The following is a 19373-nucleotide window of genomic DNA, read 5'->3' as shown; positions in this document are numbered from 1 at the left end:
GTGCTTTTCTCCCGGCGCTGCAGCCAACAAATCAATACATCAGCAGGCTTAGTGCTAACCCACTTCTCAATAGCCTGGTGTACCACTACGTGCTGCTACAGGCACTCAGTCTACAAATCTGCCACTCATGAGCAAGTGCTGTTGGTCCTTTGCTGGACAGTTGCTGGAAGGAGCAATAAATCTCCTTTGCTTACTGTGAAATGCTTTTCACATAAATTGCAAGGCTTTAACGCAGCAGTGATTTTAACCCAAAGGCAGCTCGGAAAAAGGTCCTATAATTATATTGAGAGACGTTTTGCCCTGAATTCAGGCTCACAGGCACACAGTCAGTTGTTCAATTATATCTTATGTTAATGTTATGTAAGTTGTGAATAAAAAACTAATTATAATACTAAAATAACTAAATAAATCACACCTCAAATACGACCAGGTGTGCATCCTGTAAAAATGTTTTCTATTGCATTTTCCATGGAGGAAGGGAAGCTACAGGTTATATTAATTTTACAATTATGTTATCCTTCAAATGGTGCCAGTATGGAATGATGACATTTAAGGGTCCAGCTGCAGGACAGGACCCATGAAAAACCTGATCTCAAGTTTTATTTAAGAAGAAAAGAAAACAAAAGAAAAAGGAAAAGGGAGCCACTGCAACCAGATGAAAATAAGTAGAGATTTATATCAAGTAGAGAAGCTTTGGGCTCTTTCCTGTGAGTACTGAAATCAAAAGTTGCCTCTTTTGTGTTTCATTTGCTTCATTTTCTGAATTCCTGCTCTCAGATTTCAGCCTGTTTCCTTCTCTCTCTTCCTCTCACCTTTCACTTTCTTCACCTTTCCTTGTTTTTTCTCTTGCAACTTTGTCATCCCACACCTTCTCCCTCCTTGTTCCTACAACCCTTGCCTTTTCTATCGCTCTACTTCTTCCTTTTCCCAGCCACACTATATGCTGTGTAGAATAAACGCATCCACTGTACACATACAGTACATGCAGCTGCGGCTGTTTGCTCACTGAGCTGCAGCAGCTCTCTGTGCACACAGATGATGTTTTGCCCCTTGATGACAGCAATCCCATTCTGCAGCCTTGAGCTGTATAATACAAGTTGTGAACAGAGTGTGAAAAAAAAAAAATCTGCCAGCTGTCAGTCATCCTGCAGTAATGACTGTGTGTGGGTGTATCTCTTATGTGTGTGTGGTCTTTGTTGTGATCCAAATGTCACAATACACAAGTCAAGTTGAGCAGGAGACGTGGCTGTTTGCGAGGGTCATTATCCTGGACTCATTTGCCAAATACTGCAATGCAGCTGAGAGTGAGGTTTGTTGCTGGAAATCGTTGTTTGTCTGTAACTGGTAGTTTGTGTTAGTGAGTTTGAGCAGCTGATGTGGATCCAGCACCGTGGACAGCGCCAGCTTGCGCCTCTGAAACCACTGCAGCATTTCTGTGGTCTCTTCAGTGCGAATCAAATTCACCAAGCTGCACTTCAATTCCACAACATTATATTCTAAAATGCTGAAGGTTCTTCACACCACAGCAAAAAATAAATAGGAGACTAGCAGTTCTCAAAGATAAGACTTCATTCAGATGAAGCCGTTTCCCATTGACCATACATGCACGTGACTGCAAGAGCCCAGTGTTACAAGAGAGTCGTGCAACAGGTGTGTACATTGGCTGATAGGACAGACGGCATTAAACTGCAAGGTCTTTAAACGGAGTTTGGAGTGACGCCTCTCTGACATAAAGAAGGATGCGCTGTTATGAGACAGCAGTTACAAAGGTAGATATGTGGTGGTCTCGTGCATTTATCAGTGACGCCATCTCGCCCCCCCCCCCCTCCAAAATGTTGCCGCTTATGGTTCATATCCAGTCAGTCCACATACTGACGGTGTGGGAACCACATGTCTACGTAACTGCAAACAGCTGCTCTCTGTGAGGCTGCATCAAGCTGCACGGGCGAACCGGAGGTAACTTTTTCCTTCAGAATAAGAGTCGAGTGGAAAGCAAGTGAAACTAATCTTAAAGAAAAAGAACTAAGGCTGTAGCTGTGCACAACTCTAAGGTGCTCAGATAAGGAAATGGTGTAAGCTACTTTGCACAAGGAAGAGAAATACATTTGAAGTAAAGAAACAGCCTTAAAATGACTACACTCATAAAGACAGTTAATTTAGGGGAATGCTGCAGGCCTATGTAAATGCTATGGCTATTACCTGTCACTTCAATGCAGGTATGAGTAACTTTTTGAACTTCAGCTGTAATTTACTGCACATTTTTATCCAATTTGTTTCCCTTTTTCTTTCCTGATTGCCTGCTGAAAACGGGCTACAGAAAACAATGTTCTTCTCATCAACAATGTGAAACTATAGTATAAAGGCCTATGTGAAATATATACCTTGCTGCATAGGGGGAAAAGAGAGTCTCCTCACATGTGCTCAAGTTAAAAAGCAGTTAAAAACCTAAATGTCGATTTATTCGTTTTATTCTGAAGGTGCCAACCGGAATGCGTGTTTTGCTGAACTGCTCTGACTTTGGTGCTGGTTGGGTATAGATAGTCAGTGCACCTCCTTGCGCCCCACCGGCCGTCGGTCGTCTCGAGCGCAGCAGAGAAAGACGCTGAAGCAACAGAGAAGCGCGAGAGGACCACGAGCCGGACCCGGTGTTCTTCTGCTTCTTCTTCTGAATTTAGTTTCCTGGAGTGGTGGAGGCAGCAGAGCCACAGTCCAGCAGCTTCTCTCCATCAGCAAGGTGAGGAAGAGGAAGAGGAGGAGGAGGAGGAGGAGAGAGGAGAGAGGAGAGAGGAGAGGAAGAGGAGACAGACAGACAGACAGCAGCAGCAGCAGCAGCAGCAGCAGCAGCAGCAGTATCTTGGCGCACTGGAGCTTATGGATTATTGAGAAGTGGAGGCCGAAACGCGGATCAAATATTCATAAGGACTTTTGAAAGAGAAAAACACAGAGTGGGATAGTGCAGAGATTCCCTGCAGTGATTCACCTGGCCGGTCCAGCGCTGCCTGCGCGCTCACTGACCAGAGACCAGAGAGCCAGCGCTGCTGCTGGAAGAGGATTCTGCATCTAGCGTGTGTGTGCAGTGTGTCTGAGCGAGTGTGTGTGCGTTTGGAAAGGAGCCCCCCTGCTGCAGTACTTGCCTAGTGTGTGGGTACAGGGATGCCACCGACTTGCTGACGGACACCCGGTATCCGCACTCCTCCCCTCCTCCTCCTCCCCTCCCGGACGGACGGACGCACCGACCCCTGCGATCCCCACTAATATGCAATGGTTTTTTGTGCAGAAGCCGACAGCTGCCGCGTACCGCCGACTTCACGCTAGCGCCGCCGCATGCCTGTCAGCCGCTGCCGCTCCTCTCCCCGCGCCGCGCGGCAGACGACGCCATTTGAAGAGGAGCGCTCGCGGGGTTTTCACGCCGCGGCGGCCGGGCGGCAGCAGCAGCGACCGCTCCTCCGCCGCTGAGGACCACCGGCCGCTGGGGCAGCCGGAGTCGGACACCGCGGAGAAAAGCGCCGCAGCAGTTGCTCTTTTCCTGCCGCACGAGGACGACGTCGACGCGGAATACGTGCGGTTGCTGATTTCTGGGCTTGTGGAGGAACCGGGCGAGAAACCGGGCGACGAGCCGGGCTTCCTGCTCTTATTCTTGTCTATGGTGCAGATTGGGGGGCCGAAGCACCGCCGAACTGAGCCCAACAGCTGGCCGGCTCTGCTGGCATGCAAACAGGGGGGCGGATCAGCCCCCATGCGGTGGGTGAATTTTAGGCTGCCGCATCCGGAGCGCCTCTCGTCCCCCACCTCCTCTTCCTCCACCTCCTCCTCCTCCCCAGTCTCGGCCAAATCCATGCGGTTTATTTGGAACAACATTTTCAGCAAAGGATCGCATATGCTGCAGTGTCTTTGTGGCAGGAGCCTCAAGAAAAACAAGAACCCAACTGGTGAGTTTGTTGTGTGTGTGTCTCAGTGTGTGTGTGTGTGTGTGTGTGTGTGCCTGTTTCTCTGTGTGTACGTGCGTGTGTATGAGGTGATAAAGAAAGACTTTATTACGTGTCTGAGCCTGTGCGTTCGCGCAACATCGTGTTTGTGTGTGTGTGTGTGTGTTAGTGTGTGCGCACTCGCGCGCGTGTGTGTGTGTATTCCCTCCTGAGACTGCACTGTTCGACTGCTTGCTGGTGTTTCTCTGCAATCGCAGTTGTGCAGCAAGTGAGTGCACTACAGGGAGGGGGAGGGAGGGGAGTTATGATGGGGGGGGGGGCAGAGTGAGGGGTGGGGTGATAACTTATTAGCACAGGTAGACTACAGTGGCAGTGCGTGCAAAAAAGCGTGCGCGCTGTGCGTGTCGTGCGTGGCAGAGATGCTGCAGAAAATCAAGTCTAATGCAGCATGCAGACCCGTTCAGGCTCCACTAACCTGCATGATTAAACAGCACATGGCCTTATTTAGACTTCCACTGTGGATTTATACTGAGGAGTAGGAAAGAGTCTTTGTGTGTTTTTCTTCTGGCTGCAGACATTTCAGTCTGACTGTGCGAACACAAACATCTCCTCTCATGAGATCCAAGACTGAATGTGATGCTGTGTTCAGCAGAGCTCAGAGCTTCTCCGGGAACTGACTTTAACAGGGTCATACAGTGTTTATTGGTACTTTTTCCATGTAGGTGAGACGTTAATTGTGTCCAACATCAAGCTGTGTACACCGACAGGCAACATCTGCATCCTCTAAGGTTGGATTTGTGTGCAGATGTGCGGCCCTTCTGTCACATGTCCCTGGTTGTATTCATTAGTGTGCAGCCACAATATAATAAGGAGTGAAATTCAGTTTACTACATTGTCATGCTCCCCAGAGAGGACAGGACACATTTAGATTTGCTATAAGCTTTGACCAAACCAAACAGTTTGCTTTGTTCTCCAGCAGATTTTCTACCATCTGCTGTGGGCGAGGGCAGGGCAGAGATTGTCACTGGCATTGTAACAGGAAGTGGATGTTGTTGACATTATTGGGATATTGACATTGCATCAGAGAGTTGGCCTCTGTATCTTCCACAGTGTTTAGAGGGCAACAGCAGGCTCCAGGAGGCAGAAAGCTGTGGTCAGATATAATGTTTCTATGAGCAGAAGTGAAAGTTTGTTTAAACTTTACAAGGTCCAATCGCTGGTTCATTTTCTCACTGTTGCATTTCATCAGTTAAATGACAAAAATATATAGTTACTATTACTTCTGGCCCTGATATGGAGTCAGCTGGGGAGTGTATCTCCTGTGATCTTAAGCAAACCAAAAAAAGTGTCATCACTTTATGTAGGAACTAGGAAAAGTTGAGCTCTTCACATCATGTGATCGGCGGTCAGAGCCTGCAGCTGGACATTACTCACTGTCTTACTCAATGGCGCTTCATCAGGCCTCAGTTAAAGGAACGACGCACCACAAAGTGGAAAAAAGTTTCAACTTTCAGCTCAACTTTCAAATCTGTCCTGCCACCATGCAACTCTTATGATGCATGACAAGCATAACACGTGCACAGTAAACATCCTACTCAGAGTAAACCACAGACAAGGGATATTCTGAAGGTGTGACGAGGTCAGAGACATTAATGCTGTGTCTACTCTTTGTCCCTGAATGCTAAACAATCATTTTTTTCTGTTGGTTACAAAGCACTGTCCCTCTGGTTTGGAGCTGATGCATTAAAAGGACAGTCGTGCAAACATTTCAGCACCATAGACAGCAGCACTTATCATTCACAACCTCTGAGCTGCAGCAACTTTTAACTGCTGGAATGAAATTTTCCAATACATATCACTATGTTTCAGATATTTAATTTGTTTCCTTTAAATAACCACTGGCTTTAGTTTGGAGAGAGATTACTTTTAGGATGCTGGAGGAATGGGATATTATTTCTATTCACTCATTTTCAACTCATGGAGAGCATCACATTGTGTTAGGCCTGATCAGTGATATTCCCTCATACATAAATATCTGTTTTGCTCTCCGTCACTGACTGACGAATGATTCAGCGTGTAAACAGTTTATGAAAGGCTGGTAGGTCTTTCCTCTGGAATATATTTGTACCTTCTCAGCAATCATTTAAAGGAAGGAGGCATATGCGTGCACCATGTGCATCAAAGATAAACTATTAATCTTGCAGATTAAAGAAGAAAACAAAACCAAATGAAACTGACGTTGGCACAGGTGAAAGGATTCATTTGCTACGCTCTTTTCACCGCCTGCCAACACACCACTACCGGCAATTTACAAAGGGGTCACGTGACTGGTTGTGTTGTTTTATGTCCCCTCTCGGCTCTGTGTTTCTGCTGCAATTCCTTTTTTTATATTGTGTCCCTCTTTGCTCATTAGATCAACCGAAGCTGGACTCGCTGGATTAAGCAGGGACTTTCAGCAACACTGAGCCAAAACCTCCGGACTCACAGTTTCCCTGCAGTTTCAAACTCACTCTTTAGGTGTGGGACCTCATTAAAGGGACGGACTGCAAGTCACATTTGTTGTCACAATACTGATGCCTTATGACAGTTTAGTGTCCTTTAATCAGTAAAAGTTCAAATAAATCAGTCATAAGTCACAGTGTATTTAGTGGTGAAACAGTTGATAGAAAGTCCTTGTAAATAGTGCTTTCATACAATAATCTTGACTCAAGGTCTACTTATTACCTTTGTCTTTTTCTCGTGTTTTCAACTGCATCTCATGGTCTTCTTCAGCAGATGGAGACGCCTCATTTGATATCCAATTCCACCCGCTAATTCTACTTTAAGGTGCAGTTGAAAGCTTGGGTAAAGATAGTAAGTGGACCTTGATTTATCTCTTATTAGTTGATTAATGAACTAGCTGATCCACTGAAATGAGTTGATTGGATTCTAAGTTTAAAAAATAAAAATACTCACCTGTTATTTACACTGAAGATATTGTATCATGGTGAAAAGTGTTTTGCCCATAATTCCTGGTGTAACACCAACATCAGTGATGTTGTGTCAACAGTTGATGAACGCAAACAGGAGTTCACAAACTTGGCATTTGCATATGTTGTTTTGGCATATGAGGTGATTAGCTAAAGAGAGAAACCCCCCCCCCCCCCACACACACACACACACACACAATGCAAAGAAGAACAGCAGCACATAATTTACACCATCTTTGAGAGAAACAAGTAACTCCCCACCTGCATCCAGCAGCCGGTTCTGTGGATTTATAGCAGCCGGCACCGTTTAGCTGTCACTTTCTCCTTTAATTAAAGAGAACGTATGAACTCTTTCTCTCGGCGTTTTAAGTGTGTATGTGTGTGTTTATGGAGAACACACACAGCTGGTGGTGAAATATGGACCGGGGAGAGATGGCTGGAGAGTTTGGCTGACTCAGCATTTGTTGGCGGCTTTTCCTCTGAATTGCACTATTTAGCGACGGTCCACTGGGAAGGCAGGAATACAGCCTTGTTTATTGTGTATGGATGCGTGTGTGTGTGTGTGTGTGTGTGTGTGTGTATGTGTGTGTGTGCATCAGTATGCATGATGAATCACTGAGAACCAAGCTATTTCGTTCGTTCTTACCAAGATGGATTTCTATGCAATTTTTAAAAATTGAAAAATAACAAGACTTAAAATCAATAGCTCCACTAGTGGTCCATAGATGAGGTAATGTTTGCTACGGAATAACATCAGTACTATTTTTAGCAGTACTGGGACTCACTCACTGGGACTCAAAACACATTTTTTTTTTGTGCCAGAGGAAAGGCCACAGGGTCATTAATATTCATCTGGTCAGTAACCTGTTGTCATGTTATTTAAATTTATATAATCTCTAAGACTTTGGCTCTAGTTTGTTTTCCCATGGTAACAGCAAGTGTGTTTTAATGACACAGGTCCAACAGTTCTGTTCATGTTAAAACATGTCTGGGGTCAGCCAAACGGGCCTCCACTGGAAACAACCGAAGAACAGCAACCGGTTTGTCTGTTTGCAGTGCAGCCGAACAAATCATGAGTTTTACTGTATATGCCAAGCATCGGCAGTCGAACATGTTTCTTCATCTCCCTTTCTTCCCTCACAATATTAAACTGCTTCGCTAGCAGAGGGCCCTGAAAAGAGACCCTATTTTTAGTGAATAATAGCATCGCTAACAAAGTACCGCTAACCCTGGTGACAAATGCACCAGCTGTCCTGTAGCGGACAGATGCAAACTCTGCCTATTCGGAAAAAGTACAACAGATAGTATCAAAAACACGTCATAATTGCAATCTAAAGATTATACAGTGGCTTTAAAGTAAGTAAATTCAAGAAAAAAATAACTTTTCTCCCCCATTCAAGGCCATGAAATGATTTCACAACTTGTATTCAGCGATCAGGTCCGGTCCCACTGCTGTGCAGCTTTTTCCTCTGTGAATGGAGTTGCAGTGTTGTAAATGGGACTCCCTCCATTTCCTCCACATGAATCAGTATCATTCATTTTTAAAAAGGAATAAGGCACAATGTTACTCAATGTCTTGTGTCCCATGTGGCGTGACCCAGATAGAGACTTTCACCTTTTATAGCACATGTAGGCACGCACACCCACGCACGCACGCACACACACACACACACACACACACACACACACACACACACACGTCTGCTCACCTTCTCTGGAGAGTTGCCATTAAGGCATGGTACTTTATGTTTTATTTAACCACTGGAGTATAGCAGTGGGGTTCGTGCCAACTCAGATTTGTCTCAGTAAGTGAAAGGCCCACACACACACACACACACACATATATATATATAAATACACTATATTTAAATTCTATTTTAGTTTCAACCCCGTCAAGAATAAAACGTTGCAGAGACATGTCCTCAAAAGTCCCACCGGTGGACACAGTTGGAAATATTTCATCTTTTCCCCCCAAGCTCGCAACAAAGTGAACTTGCGTGCGTCTGTCTCTGAGTTGCGTGCCGTCACGTCTAAAGGTGATGAGTTGACAGAACAGTGACAGTCATAGTGACGTGTGTCCTCTAAGGTCACACGGAGGATTTTGGTGCAGTCCTCTAATACGCTCCCTTGGTGTGTGTGTGTGTGTGTGTGTGCGGCGAGTGTGTTCATTAAATCATGGCCTCATTGTCCAAACACACTGAGTCTGCAGAAAGACATTATGACTTTGCTGGTCTGATCTGCCTGTGCCTGAACTTGTCACGTACGTCATTGTTCACACAGATACACACACGCACACACAGAAAGTGTCAACTAATCACACCCCTACCACATACAGAGCAGTCACACGTCATTTTATATAACCAAACAAAATACTTTGTTAGCGAAAAAACACACCAAACTCAAATGAACTTTGCAGACAAAAGTTTCTAATATGATATCCAGTGGCTTCTGCTTGATCCCCCGCTGACCTCTGACCCCCAGGAGCAGGTACACATACAGTATAACAGTGACGAGTGCCGGGTATAATAGCCGCAAAAGCACACCTCCATGAATGTGATTAGTTGTTACTGAGCTGGTAGCTGAATGTGCCAGTGAATGTGCCAGTAGACAGAGAAGCATGAATACAGCTACTGACACCAATCAGCTGATGCAAGTGGCACTAAAGGGCTCTGCCTGAACTAACACCATGTTGCATATTCTACTTTTGTGAATTGCAAAATCAAAATTTAAAAAAGTATTTTACACACAGTGACTTTGGGGCCTTTTGAGGGCCCCCTTGGTGCCAAGGGCATCCTGCTTTGCTCAGCCGGTAATACAGCCGAGGCTAAATGTGTAATGTAAGACACTGTTAGGGGTAAATCCAACAGTGAACTTTAACAGCACAGATTTGTTCAAAGGCATTTTCTGGATGATATAAGTGGGTTTATTAAAAGTTTAACTTGCATACAAATCTTTTTTTTTTTAATTCTAAAAAGCACTAGAGTCTGAAGCGGCCGTCTGCACAGTGTTGCTTTCCTGCTTGGAATGAAACCAGGTGCTACCGGGTGTCAGACGGAGAGAAATAAAAACCTCCTGAGAAGCCGGTGCTGTTGATTATAGTGTAACTCTGCTCAGCATGTGGAAACACTATAATTTTCAAAAAACGCAATGGCCAAAAGAGTATAGGAGGGAATGCGTATGTGTGTCTCTGTGTGTATGTGTGTGTGTGTGTGTGTGTGTGTGTGTGTGTGTGTGTGTGTGTGTGTGTGTGTAAGTGGGCATGTGTGTGTTTGGGCTGCTCTCGCTCCAGGTTTCTGTCAAGAGAGAGTGAGTGCTGAGTGTTATTTTTCCAAGTGCACTTGAAAAGCAGCGGGGCATCAAAGACTCCACCAAGAAGGGTTCTCACAGACTGAATGATAAGAAGCAGAGAAACACTTGACAACAACTCAGTCTCCCTCTGACTCGCTGCAGGAAAAATGCTTAATTGGCGAGGCTGGAAAACACACACAATCACTCTCTTTTTTTAATGCTACAGTATTGTAGCATGAGGGCTGGTGATATTGTATACTTTTCCCTCGACACAATCACCCCAACTCAAGTTGCACTTACTAACTTTTCCCAGAGCTTTCAACCATTTCACGCAGATTTTTTGGCATGTGAGCTCAACAACAGTCGTCCTCGTTGTTGTGCTCCGCGTGGCTTCAAGCATGAAGGTTGATTCTGGCTGGGTGTAATCAGGAAAAATAAACCTTTCAATGGCCTACATGAGTCACAGATGGACCTGGTGCTGCAGCGTCCTTAGTCTTGGATCCATCTTCATGTCTTTAGGCTAATTCATTACAGCTGTCACACTTTCTGCTTTGTTTCGGGTGTTTTTTAAATGTCCTAAGTCATGTTGATGTTTTCTGTGCTCTGCTCTGAACGTATGCTTTTGTTTTTTCTGACTTTCTGAATTATTGTATTCAGGCTAATAGTGACACTTAACCAAGTACTTTAAGTCATCTAACTAAACTTAACTAGGCCTTAAGCAGATCAGCAGAAGATCACATCATTTTCCAGAACAACCAATACACTGACAGGACAAAACATATAAGAATGATCCTGAGCATTACAGTTGAGTATGGGAATATTAAATGATGATAAATTTCTCGCCTTGAAACCAGGAATTTAATTTTGAAATTCAACCACAAAACAAGTTGAAGAGAAAAAAAACATGTCTGCCAACTTCTCACTGTGAGCTTTGCCTTAGCACCTCCTCTCTTTATCTCCGCTCTCAGCCTCTCTCCCCCTCCTTTGTTCCACCTCTCACTCACTCACACACACACACTTGAGCTGGCTTTTAATCTTCCCATGTCTGCGTTAACCTTTCGCTTGATGACAGCCCCGCATGACATAATCGCCATATCAGTCCCACTCACTTATGTGTGTGTGTTTGTGTGTGTGTGTGTGTGTGTGTGTGTGTGTGTGTATAGCCATGCATTGGGGGACACTTTAAAAAGTGAGTTTTCCAAAAGAGACCATTGTGCTGGTGTTTACAGGTGTGTGTGTGTGTGTGTGCATGTGTGTGTTGGTTATGGACTTTGAGTTTATACTGAAGGTAGCAGAGAGGAGAATAAAGGCGGCTTTGGGCAAAGCTGAACCAGGTAAGATGCTCTTTCCGCTGGAAACATCTGTCCGACTGTTGTTTTTATGGTTTAGTTTAGTTTGGATTTTATTACTTGCATTTCTGTTTTTATTGTAAAGGACTTTGTAACTTTATTTTCTGAAAGGTGCTATATAAATAATAATTATTATTAGTTTAGTGTAGTTTTTACAGATGTGAAGTATTTGTGTAAGAGCTTCCAGTCATACGGTGTGTAAAGATAAATTCAGGCACTTGGTTAAAATAGCAATAAGTCAACTTCGCTTTAGTTGAAAATGACCCTAAAAAACCAAAAGTGAGTTTCTGATTCTTCCGAATTTTGACTGGACAATTCTCATCCCAGTCAGGGTTCAGGGTGACGTTCTGTTGGTGAATTCTAGGAGTTTGAGAGTCGCTGTGAAACCATGAATGCGGACAGAGACTGAGAGAGTACAAAACACACACAGGGAAACTACACAAGCGGATGTGTAGTAGTTGATAGGTCAGGCGTCATGCTGTAGTGTCTGTCTGGAGAACTCTGCATTGTATAGCTGTGAATGATATGTGTGTGTGTGTGTGTGGTAGACGGATCAGGTCTGTTGCTTCCTTCCTTTGCAAACTCATTGTCTTCTTCTTCTTCTCATCGCTCGTCTCATGCGATCAACTAACTCTAATCAAACCACTTCCTCCAAATCCTCTATTTCAAACTTTACACTTGTTGAGCTGTAACTGAGAAAATCTGTGGGTGGTAAAAACTAAACAGCCCTGTGAATGCAAAAAAGCCGTCCCACAAGGATCACAATAGGTGTTTATATTCACTGGGCTGGAGGTTGAACTAAAACTGCACCACCCTCCGCTGAAAGACCTGCTGACTTTCATTTTTGTGCTGAGTAATTTCCTTCAACAGCTGGGTACTGTATTGCGCTTTTTGCCGGGGACTATTTTCAGCGGCGGATTGACACACATTTTCTCTCGAGTGAGTATTTTCAGCAGCTGAACACCTGTTGCTGGCAATATGAAACATACAGAATATCTCTCACCTGCTTCAGCGCCACTCTCTGATAAACTCGCTCTTGTGTAGTGAGAATACTGGGTGCGATTTCGTGCCACACGAAGGAAGAAGGAAAAAGGGACGCATCAGTTGTGTCACCTCAGATTTGGAGTTAAACATCATCATCACAAAGATTAACTTCCAACAATCCACCACCTGATCATTCCTCCTCCTCCTCCTCCTATCCAACTGTGAACTTCTCTCCGCAGAGAGGTGTGAGGAATAATAATAAGTTTGTTCATAACACAATAGCTCAAATTAGCCATTTCATTACTCAGGCTGACGCCGCCGAGAATAAGAAGCTTAAGCCCTCGCCCAGCGTGTGCACGAATGTGGGCGGTGCTGAAAAACATTCTCCTTGTGGCCAATATTAGACTCCAGTGTGAAACTGGTCATGGCCCTGATGTGACCCGCATGCGCATAAGAACAACAAGATGTTTGTGCAAATGATGACTTCTGTCTCTCCAAAAGAACAGACGGAAGTAGCTTTTTAATCACGGGTAGGTCTGGGCTGTTTCAGCAAAAAGACAAAAATATAACCCCACAGCGATCGCACACACTCTGGATCCAGGTGAAAGCTGCAGCCTCATACGCGTCAGTATGAGGATGTGTAGGTTAAGTGGAGGAGATGAAGTGACTGGCTGACTGCACCGCATGATCTATGTATAGAGAAATTTGGCGAGGATGAGAAATCAGGATGTGCTTTGTGAAAATGAATAATGCATTTTCACATTCTTTTTGAATATCTTGATTTTCCTTCCTTCCTTCCTTTTTCTGCATTTCCTCAACCTCAGTTCTCTTCATTCAGTACTAGAAAAACCCAGAGTCAAAACTTAAACAACCTTCAATCAGGCTCTTGCTAGGAGGAGTTCTCCCTTCAGTCTCTGTAGTTCAACACCCCCCCTTCTCGTCTTCCTCTGTAGTTCTGACTTTTTTGGGGGGAAAGATCTGGAGCGATTATGTAACCGCTGTGACGCAGTGGTCTTCCATTTTCAGCTGTTATCTTTCTTTTTTTTTTGCATAGAAAAATTGCCAGCCTCCTCCTGTACCTGCTTTAGCTGCTGCTCTGTGACCTCTGACCTCTCTGGGATGAAAATCTTGAAACATGGGGTTAAAGCTCCAAAACAGCACCATATTACTATCCACTGCTTTTCAAATAGCTGCAAGGATGCTTCATACGGTTAGATTTCATTTACTGAATATATATACATCCCCTGCTGCTTTAACAGGCAGCCTTAATGAATGACAGCAAGTTAGAGCCGATTGGATGATTTCTCTCTGGGGAAAAAGCATGACTAACAGGAATTGACTTTCACTGTTATTACTTCACACTTCAAAGTACCAACAACACCAGAAATATTAGAACTGCACTTCCTGGGAATATCCCCTTGAAGTGTCCCCGAAGCTTTCAAAAAGAGGAGATCAATAGTAATACGGGAGTTGTTCACGAAGGCCTCCATTACTGACGACTCCTGCTGCTGTGAGGAGTATTATTAAAACACTATCTTTTATTGCCCAGTGGGACATGTCGTTCATGGAGATATCTCTATCTACCAAAGGAATCACACATATTCCCCCTGTGTCCTTGCAGTTCCAAGATTATACTTATTGACTTCAAACACAGCATTGGTGGTGGGGTGTGTGTGTGTGTGTGTGGGGGGGGTGTTTTAACAAGTAAAACGAGCCACTTGTTGCATTTTTGGCAGCAAAAGTAAGAGAAAGTGAAGTAAAGCGGTTTCACAGATTAAACAGTACTTTTGTCTTATTCTGTGGTTTCAATTGAGTCTCTGCAGACGATCTGTCTCCTCTGCGTTACATGACAATATGTGTGTGTATGTGTGTGTCTTTGGTTGTAATCAGTTTTCTTCTCCTCTGTCTTCTATCACAATATTCTTCTTTTACTGAAAATGAAATCAGCTTCCTTCCCTGTTGGCTTAGTTTTAACCTTTATTCATTGTAGCTCAAGGTGGCTAATGTTAGCTAACTTTGTATAGATATTTATGACTCTGAAAGTTTCATTTTAAAGTAATAACAACACAATGACTCTCTCCACATCTGTAATGATGCACATCATTTTGTATGGTTGCTAGGTTACATGATCTGGCTCATCTCGGTGTCAACTTAACCTGTTTTTTCCGCATAAGGAAGTTCTATGTGATAATAAAGCTGCTTTTACCATTGTGACTGGCAGACTAGTGTGACTAGTGTGTGTGTGTGTGTGTTCCTGTGATACCTCTGTGAGGTTTCTGACACCCAGGAGATGTGAAGTTTTTTTCACTGGTCTTCGTGCTGTGAGGAGGAGGAGAGGCGCTGGAGGAAGATTTGGGATGAGAGAGGAGGAGGTATAAGAGAGAAGGAAGAGGAGAAAGAGGGGAGGGGGATTCAAGACACGGGAGACAGCAGACGGAGCTGGAAGAAAAGAGAGTGAGGGGAAGGGAAGGGGGGTGTGTGAATGAATAATTTAGTCTCTCCATTCTCTCTCTACTTCTCCCTGCTGAGTTGAGGATGTTACAGAGATAGAGGAGAGGAGAGGAGAGGAAACGAGAGCATGTAGCGTCGTGGATCTCACCGAGCTGTGGTCACCTACTGCCCTGGGGTCAAACACCGTCACCGCAGTTTTCTTTACATTCAAAATGAAGCGGTTAGTGTCACACCAATGTACAGAATTCTCTATTTGAGGGACTGAAAAGATGGATTTGTATCTGCTTTGAATGAGGACGCACTGTGTTTTCATTACAGTTGAAGTTAAAGCCATCGGCCAATATATGGCGCATTAGACTCTGGTGCGTTAAGTCCAGTGACTGTTGGATTATGGGGCAAAATGCTGGAGTCAACTCCTCTGCAGAAAATCCTCAGCAGAGAAGCAGTGATGGTGTTTTTTGATACAAGGGAAGGAGATGAGGAGAGGCAACAAGCAGAGGAAAGGAGACGAGAAGAGGCTGTTATCATCTAATTTTTTATTGTTTTTCTTCGTCAAGTTTAATAGTTTTATTATAAAGTGTCAGAGACGCAGTACGATGAATGTAGTTGATCCCCGATGTGTGTGTGTGTGTGTGTGTGTGTGTGTGGATGTTTTATCCTCTCAGCATTCAGCAGGTGTCTCTCACTCCTCTCGGAGACCCATCTGCGTCACTAATCATTCGTTACCTTGGTAACAGTGGACTTCCCCGTGTGTGTGTGTGTGTGTGTGGGTGGGTGTCTAAGTGTGAATTATGACTCATCCTGCTACTGCTCGGTTCGCAGTGGCTATCCTCACACTCCTGTCTGGGGAACACCCACCCACATCTGTTCCCTCCCCGTGCATCTCTCTTTTCTCCTCCCGTCGCTCCCTTTCCTCGTCTCCCTCCATCATCCCCATCTTCCCCTCCTTTCTTCTCCTCTGATAACCAGACTTTTAAGCTTTCCATGCTCGTTTCACTCAGCACATTATTAACACTTTCATTTCATGTTTACCTGTTGCTTTCTGCGCCTGGATCACAGTCATTAGCTCGAGCTGCCACAGTCGCCATGAGTGGCCAGACAAAGATGAGAGCGCCACCTACTGAGACGCTGACAAATGATCTGTGGGAAGTGCTTATAGTGAGTGAGTGAGTCAGAAATTGATCTTAGAGTCCTTGTTGTGAAAATGGAGAATAGAAATGGAGCCTGATCTGATAAAAAGATTGAATTTTGACTTGACTTAATTCTTGTAAAGTAATAAATAATTATGCAATACATGGCCAAAAGTATGTGGACAAGGGCTCTGTAAAGGCCAGTCGAACTATTCCTCATCAAAATGGGGGTAAAGCTATGTTGAAAAGGAGCGCGCTCCCCCCAGACTGCTGACACTGAGTTGGAAAGACATTGACCGAAACAGAGCTAACACTTTCCAAAAATAAAAGTTAACAAATGAACATTAATAAGTCGTCGGTGAGATATCCAACACTTCTCTCAAGGCGGCTGAGCAGTTTGCTGCCAGAACTGCTACAACAACAATAGCTTGTGTCCTGTTGGCGTAGGCAGCATTTCTTTTCTGAGAACAAAAGCTTCAAAATACCGGCTGGTTCATTGGGTTTATTCGCATTAACTTGCTTCTCAAAACAACACTTTGTATTAAAGAACAACTGTAAGTGTGAAGCAGAAGGCAGATAGACACCAATGACAAATTAGATACTCAGCAACCACCCCTGCCCTTTTAGCTCGGAGTGCCGAATTACAATACCTACTACTTCAGGGAGTCAAGAAATGATCAAGAATCCTCTCATAAAAACATCAAAAACAACATAACAACAGCCCTGACACTTTAGGTATAAACACAACAACGACAACAACAACACAACACCAATCTGACTTTAGTTTCTTCTACTGCTGCACTCTCCTCCTCAATTCTGTGTTTTTCAGTGATGCAAGGCCATCATCCTTGCAGCTGCTCGCTACTAAAATATAATTGGCAGTTTGAACATAATGAAAAAAGAGCCACTGCCAGAGTTATTGAAGGTATCTTCTAATAGAACAGTAACAGAACAATCTAATGAAGACAGTAAGTGAAACAGTGTATAATAGGAAAATGCATCTGTCTTGATGTAATGATAGACTGGAAAGAAGAAGGAAAAGTAGAAGATTGAGGAGAGGATGAGAGCGTGTTCGTCTCTGTTATTGCCTGTAGAGGGCGCCGCCGCCTCTGTACAGACTCAGAGGAGAACTGTGTGGTGTTCTCTCAGCAGGGAGCCGGCTGCTTAATGAGAGCAATCCCTTTTTCATCCATGCACAGTATTGCATATTTCTGCTTACTCGCATAATTGGTGTGTGTGTGCCCTTGTGTTTATCCATGTGTGCGTGTGTGTGTGTGTGTGTGTGTGTTCTCCTGTAAACCGTAGACCATGAAGAAGAAAGGATTTGGGATGGGCATATTTGATTTATTTATTTAAAAACAAAATTTCTGAGAGGATGGATGGTGGAATAAGTAGACGGAAGAAGGACGGGGTGCAAAGAATTTTCCTTTTGAAGTTGAAGCGCTGTGTCCCGCCTTCCTGGGATGTTATAAAAAGCAGCAGAAGAAATGAATTTTAATGTAAATGTAGTTTTGATTTATTCATAACTCCTTCACTTGGTCTGACCTGGATAAAACCGCATACACACACCCCTTTCTTTCTCACACACACACACACACACACACACACACACACACACACACACACACACACACACACACACACCCACACCCACACACACATTTTTTATTTTTGTTCTTTCTTTCCTCCTATCTGGGAGGGAGACAAGCAAGAGAGATGTATTTAAATAGCTGTGCGTCAGCAACATCAAGGGCAAAAGACGGAAAGCCTGGGATTCTGACGAAGATTCAAAAGATGAAGATACAGGATGACAAACTGCTGCTGCTGTGTCGTGTTGAATGCTTGAACTGAAGACATAGTAAGAAGCAAGCAAAGGAAAATGTATCACAATGAAAATTATTAAAAAAAAAATAATAGCAGTGACATACTCTCAGTTCTCAAAGACATCTAATAATCTTGTGTCTGCACTGAGAACTCCATTCAAGGGTTTTATCTTTTGTGCTATTGATCATTAGGTACCACACACAGAGAACAACTGCTGTGTTATTGATGTACTACCACAATTAATACTGTTATCGGAGAACTCTGCTGTTACACACGCTCTGGTGCCACCTAGTGGGCATATGGAAAGACATACATCAAATATCTGTGATACCTTGGAGAAAACACACACACAGAGTCAGAGAGAGGCTGTACGCTGTCCATGGTGCTGAAACACATAAACACACACACAGTCAGACAGAAGCAGTTCGCTGTCCATGGTGCTGAAATATTTCAGTTTAAGTGTCCTGACCTGCTTCTGACGTTGCGAAGCCTCAAAGCGACATCTGATTATTTTTTAATACCGTAAGCTTCACCCACTGCCCCCAGGTCTTTTTTAAATCCACACAACACAGAGTGGACAGCACTTTCATTCATTTAAAACAGTAAATACAGCTTACAATGCTATGACATCTTTTCTTTTATTGTGAGATAATGACTTTTATTATAAAGCTTATTTATTCCTCAGTGATCTATGACTATAATGCACACATAACTGTCACAACAACTATGAATGAAGCAACAATCTATATTGGGTTCAAAAGGCTTTACCCCCTTGAGAAAATGTTTGCAATCAGTGTATTGAATGACAATCAATTTATTGATAGAGAGATGTCTTATGGGCAAAGTTGACATTTCAGATTGACACTGATGGAAATAGTTCATCCATCAGGGGCATAAATATGATAAGTAGAATTTGTGGATATCAGATTTTGAGATATAAAGAGGAATACACTCCAAACCCTCCTGTCCTATTATTCATTACAGGGACGGATAGATGGGTTAGGACTGATAGAAGAAAGGAACATAACTTTTCAAAAATAATAATACTTTGACTCCGTCTGATGTAACCACATAGTTATACTCGGTGCAGTGCAACACCCGATACTACCCCACATGCTGTTACATCAGGAGGAAATATGAGTGTACTGTACTCAGTACTGTAGTATAAGCTTACAGCTGGAAACCTGTTTGAAAGGTACGAGCACGTGTACCTTGGATAAACCAGACATGTGAGTCGGGCAGCCCTCCAGTTTATCAGCCTGTCAATCGAGCCCACCTCCTGCATTTTTCAAACCATTCATCAGACAGTCTGCCATGAGCTGAATACAGACAGCAGGAATGTGTGGGATGAGGTAATGAGTGGAGCGGGTTTCATTGTCTGCATTAGCTTCTGAAACATACTCCATGATGAAATTTCTCACAATTTTGCTGTATACCACAATTCATACACTC

At 43.8% G+C, this 19373-nt stretch overlaps 1 protein-coding gene across 1 annotated transcript in view; it reads left to right on the top strand.

Annotated features, from left to right (window-relative positions):
- The first annotated feature begins 2546 nt into the window (after positions 1-2546).
- Positions 2547-19373, top strand: part of LOC130165542 (fibroblast growth factor 14-like) — a 45870-nt gene continuing 29043 nt past the window's right edge. The window contains exon 1 of the mRNA XM_056370887.1: positions 2547-3929. Coding sequence (XP_056226862.1) covers positions 3257-3929 — 673 coding nt within the window. The 5' untranslated portion in view covers positions 2547-3256. The remainder of the gene's footprint in view (positions 3930-19373) is intronic.

Source organism: Seriola aureovittata, chromosome 24, assembly GCF_021018895.1.
Source record: "Seriola aureovittata isolate HTS-2021-v1 ecotype China chromosome 24, ASM2101889v1, whole genome shotgun sequence".
In the NCBI taxonomy this organism is placed as follows: Eukaryota; Metazoa; Chordata; class Actinopteri; order Carangiformes; family Carangidae; genus Seriola; species Seriola aureovittata.
This window is presented reverse-complemented; position numbering and strand designations above follow the sequence as displayed.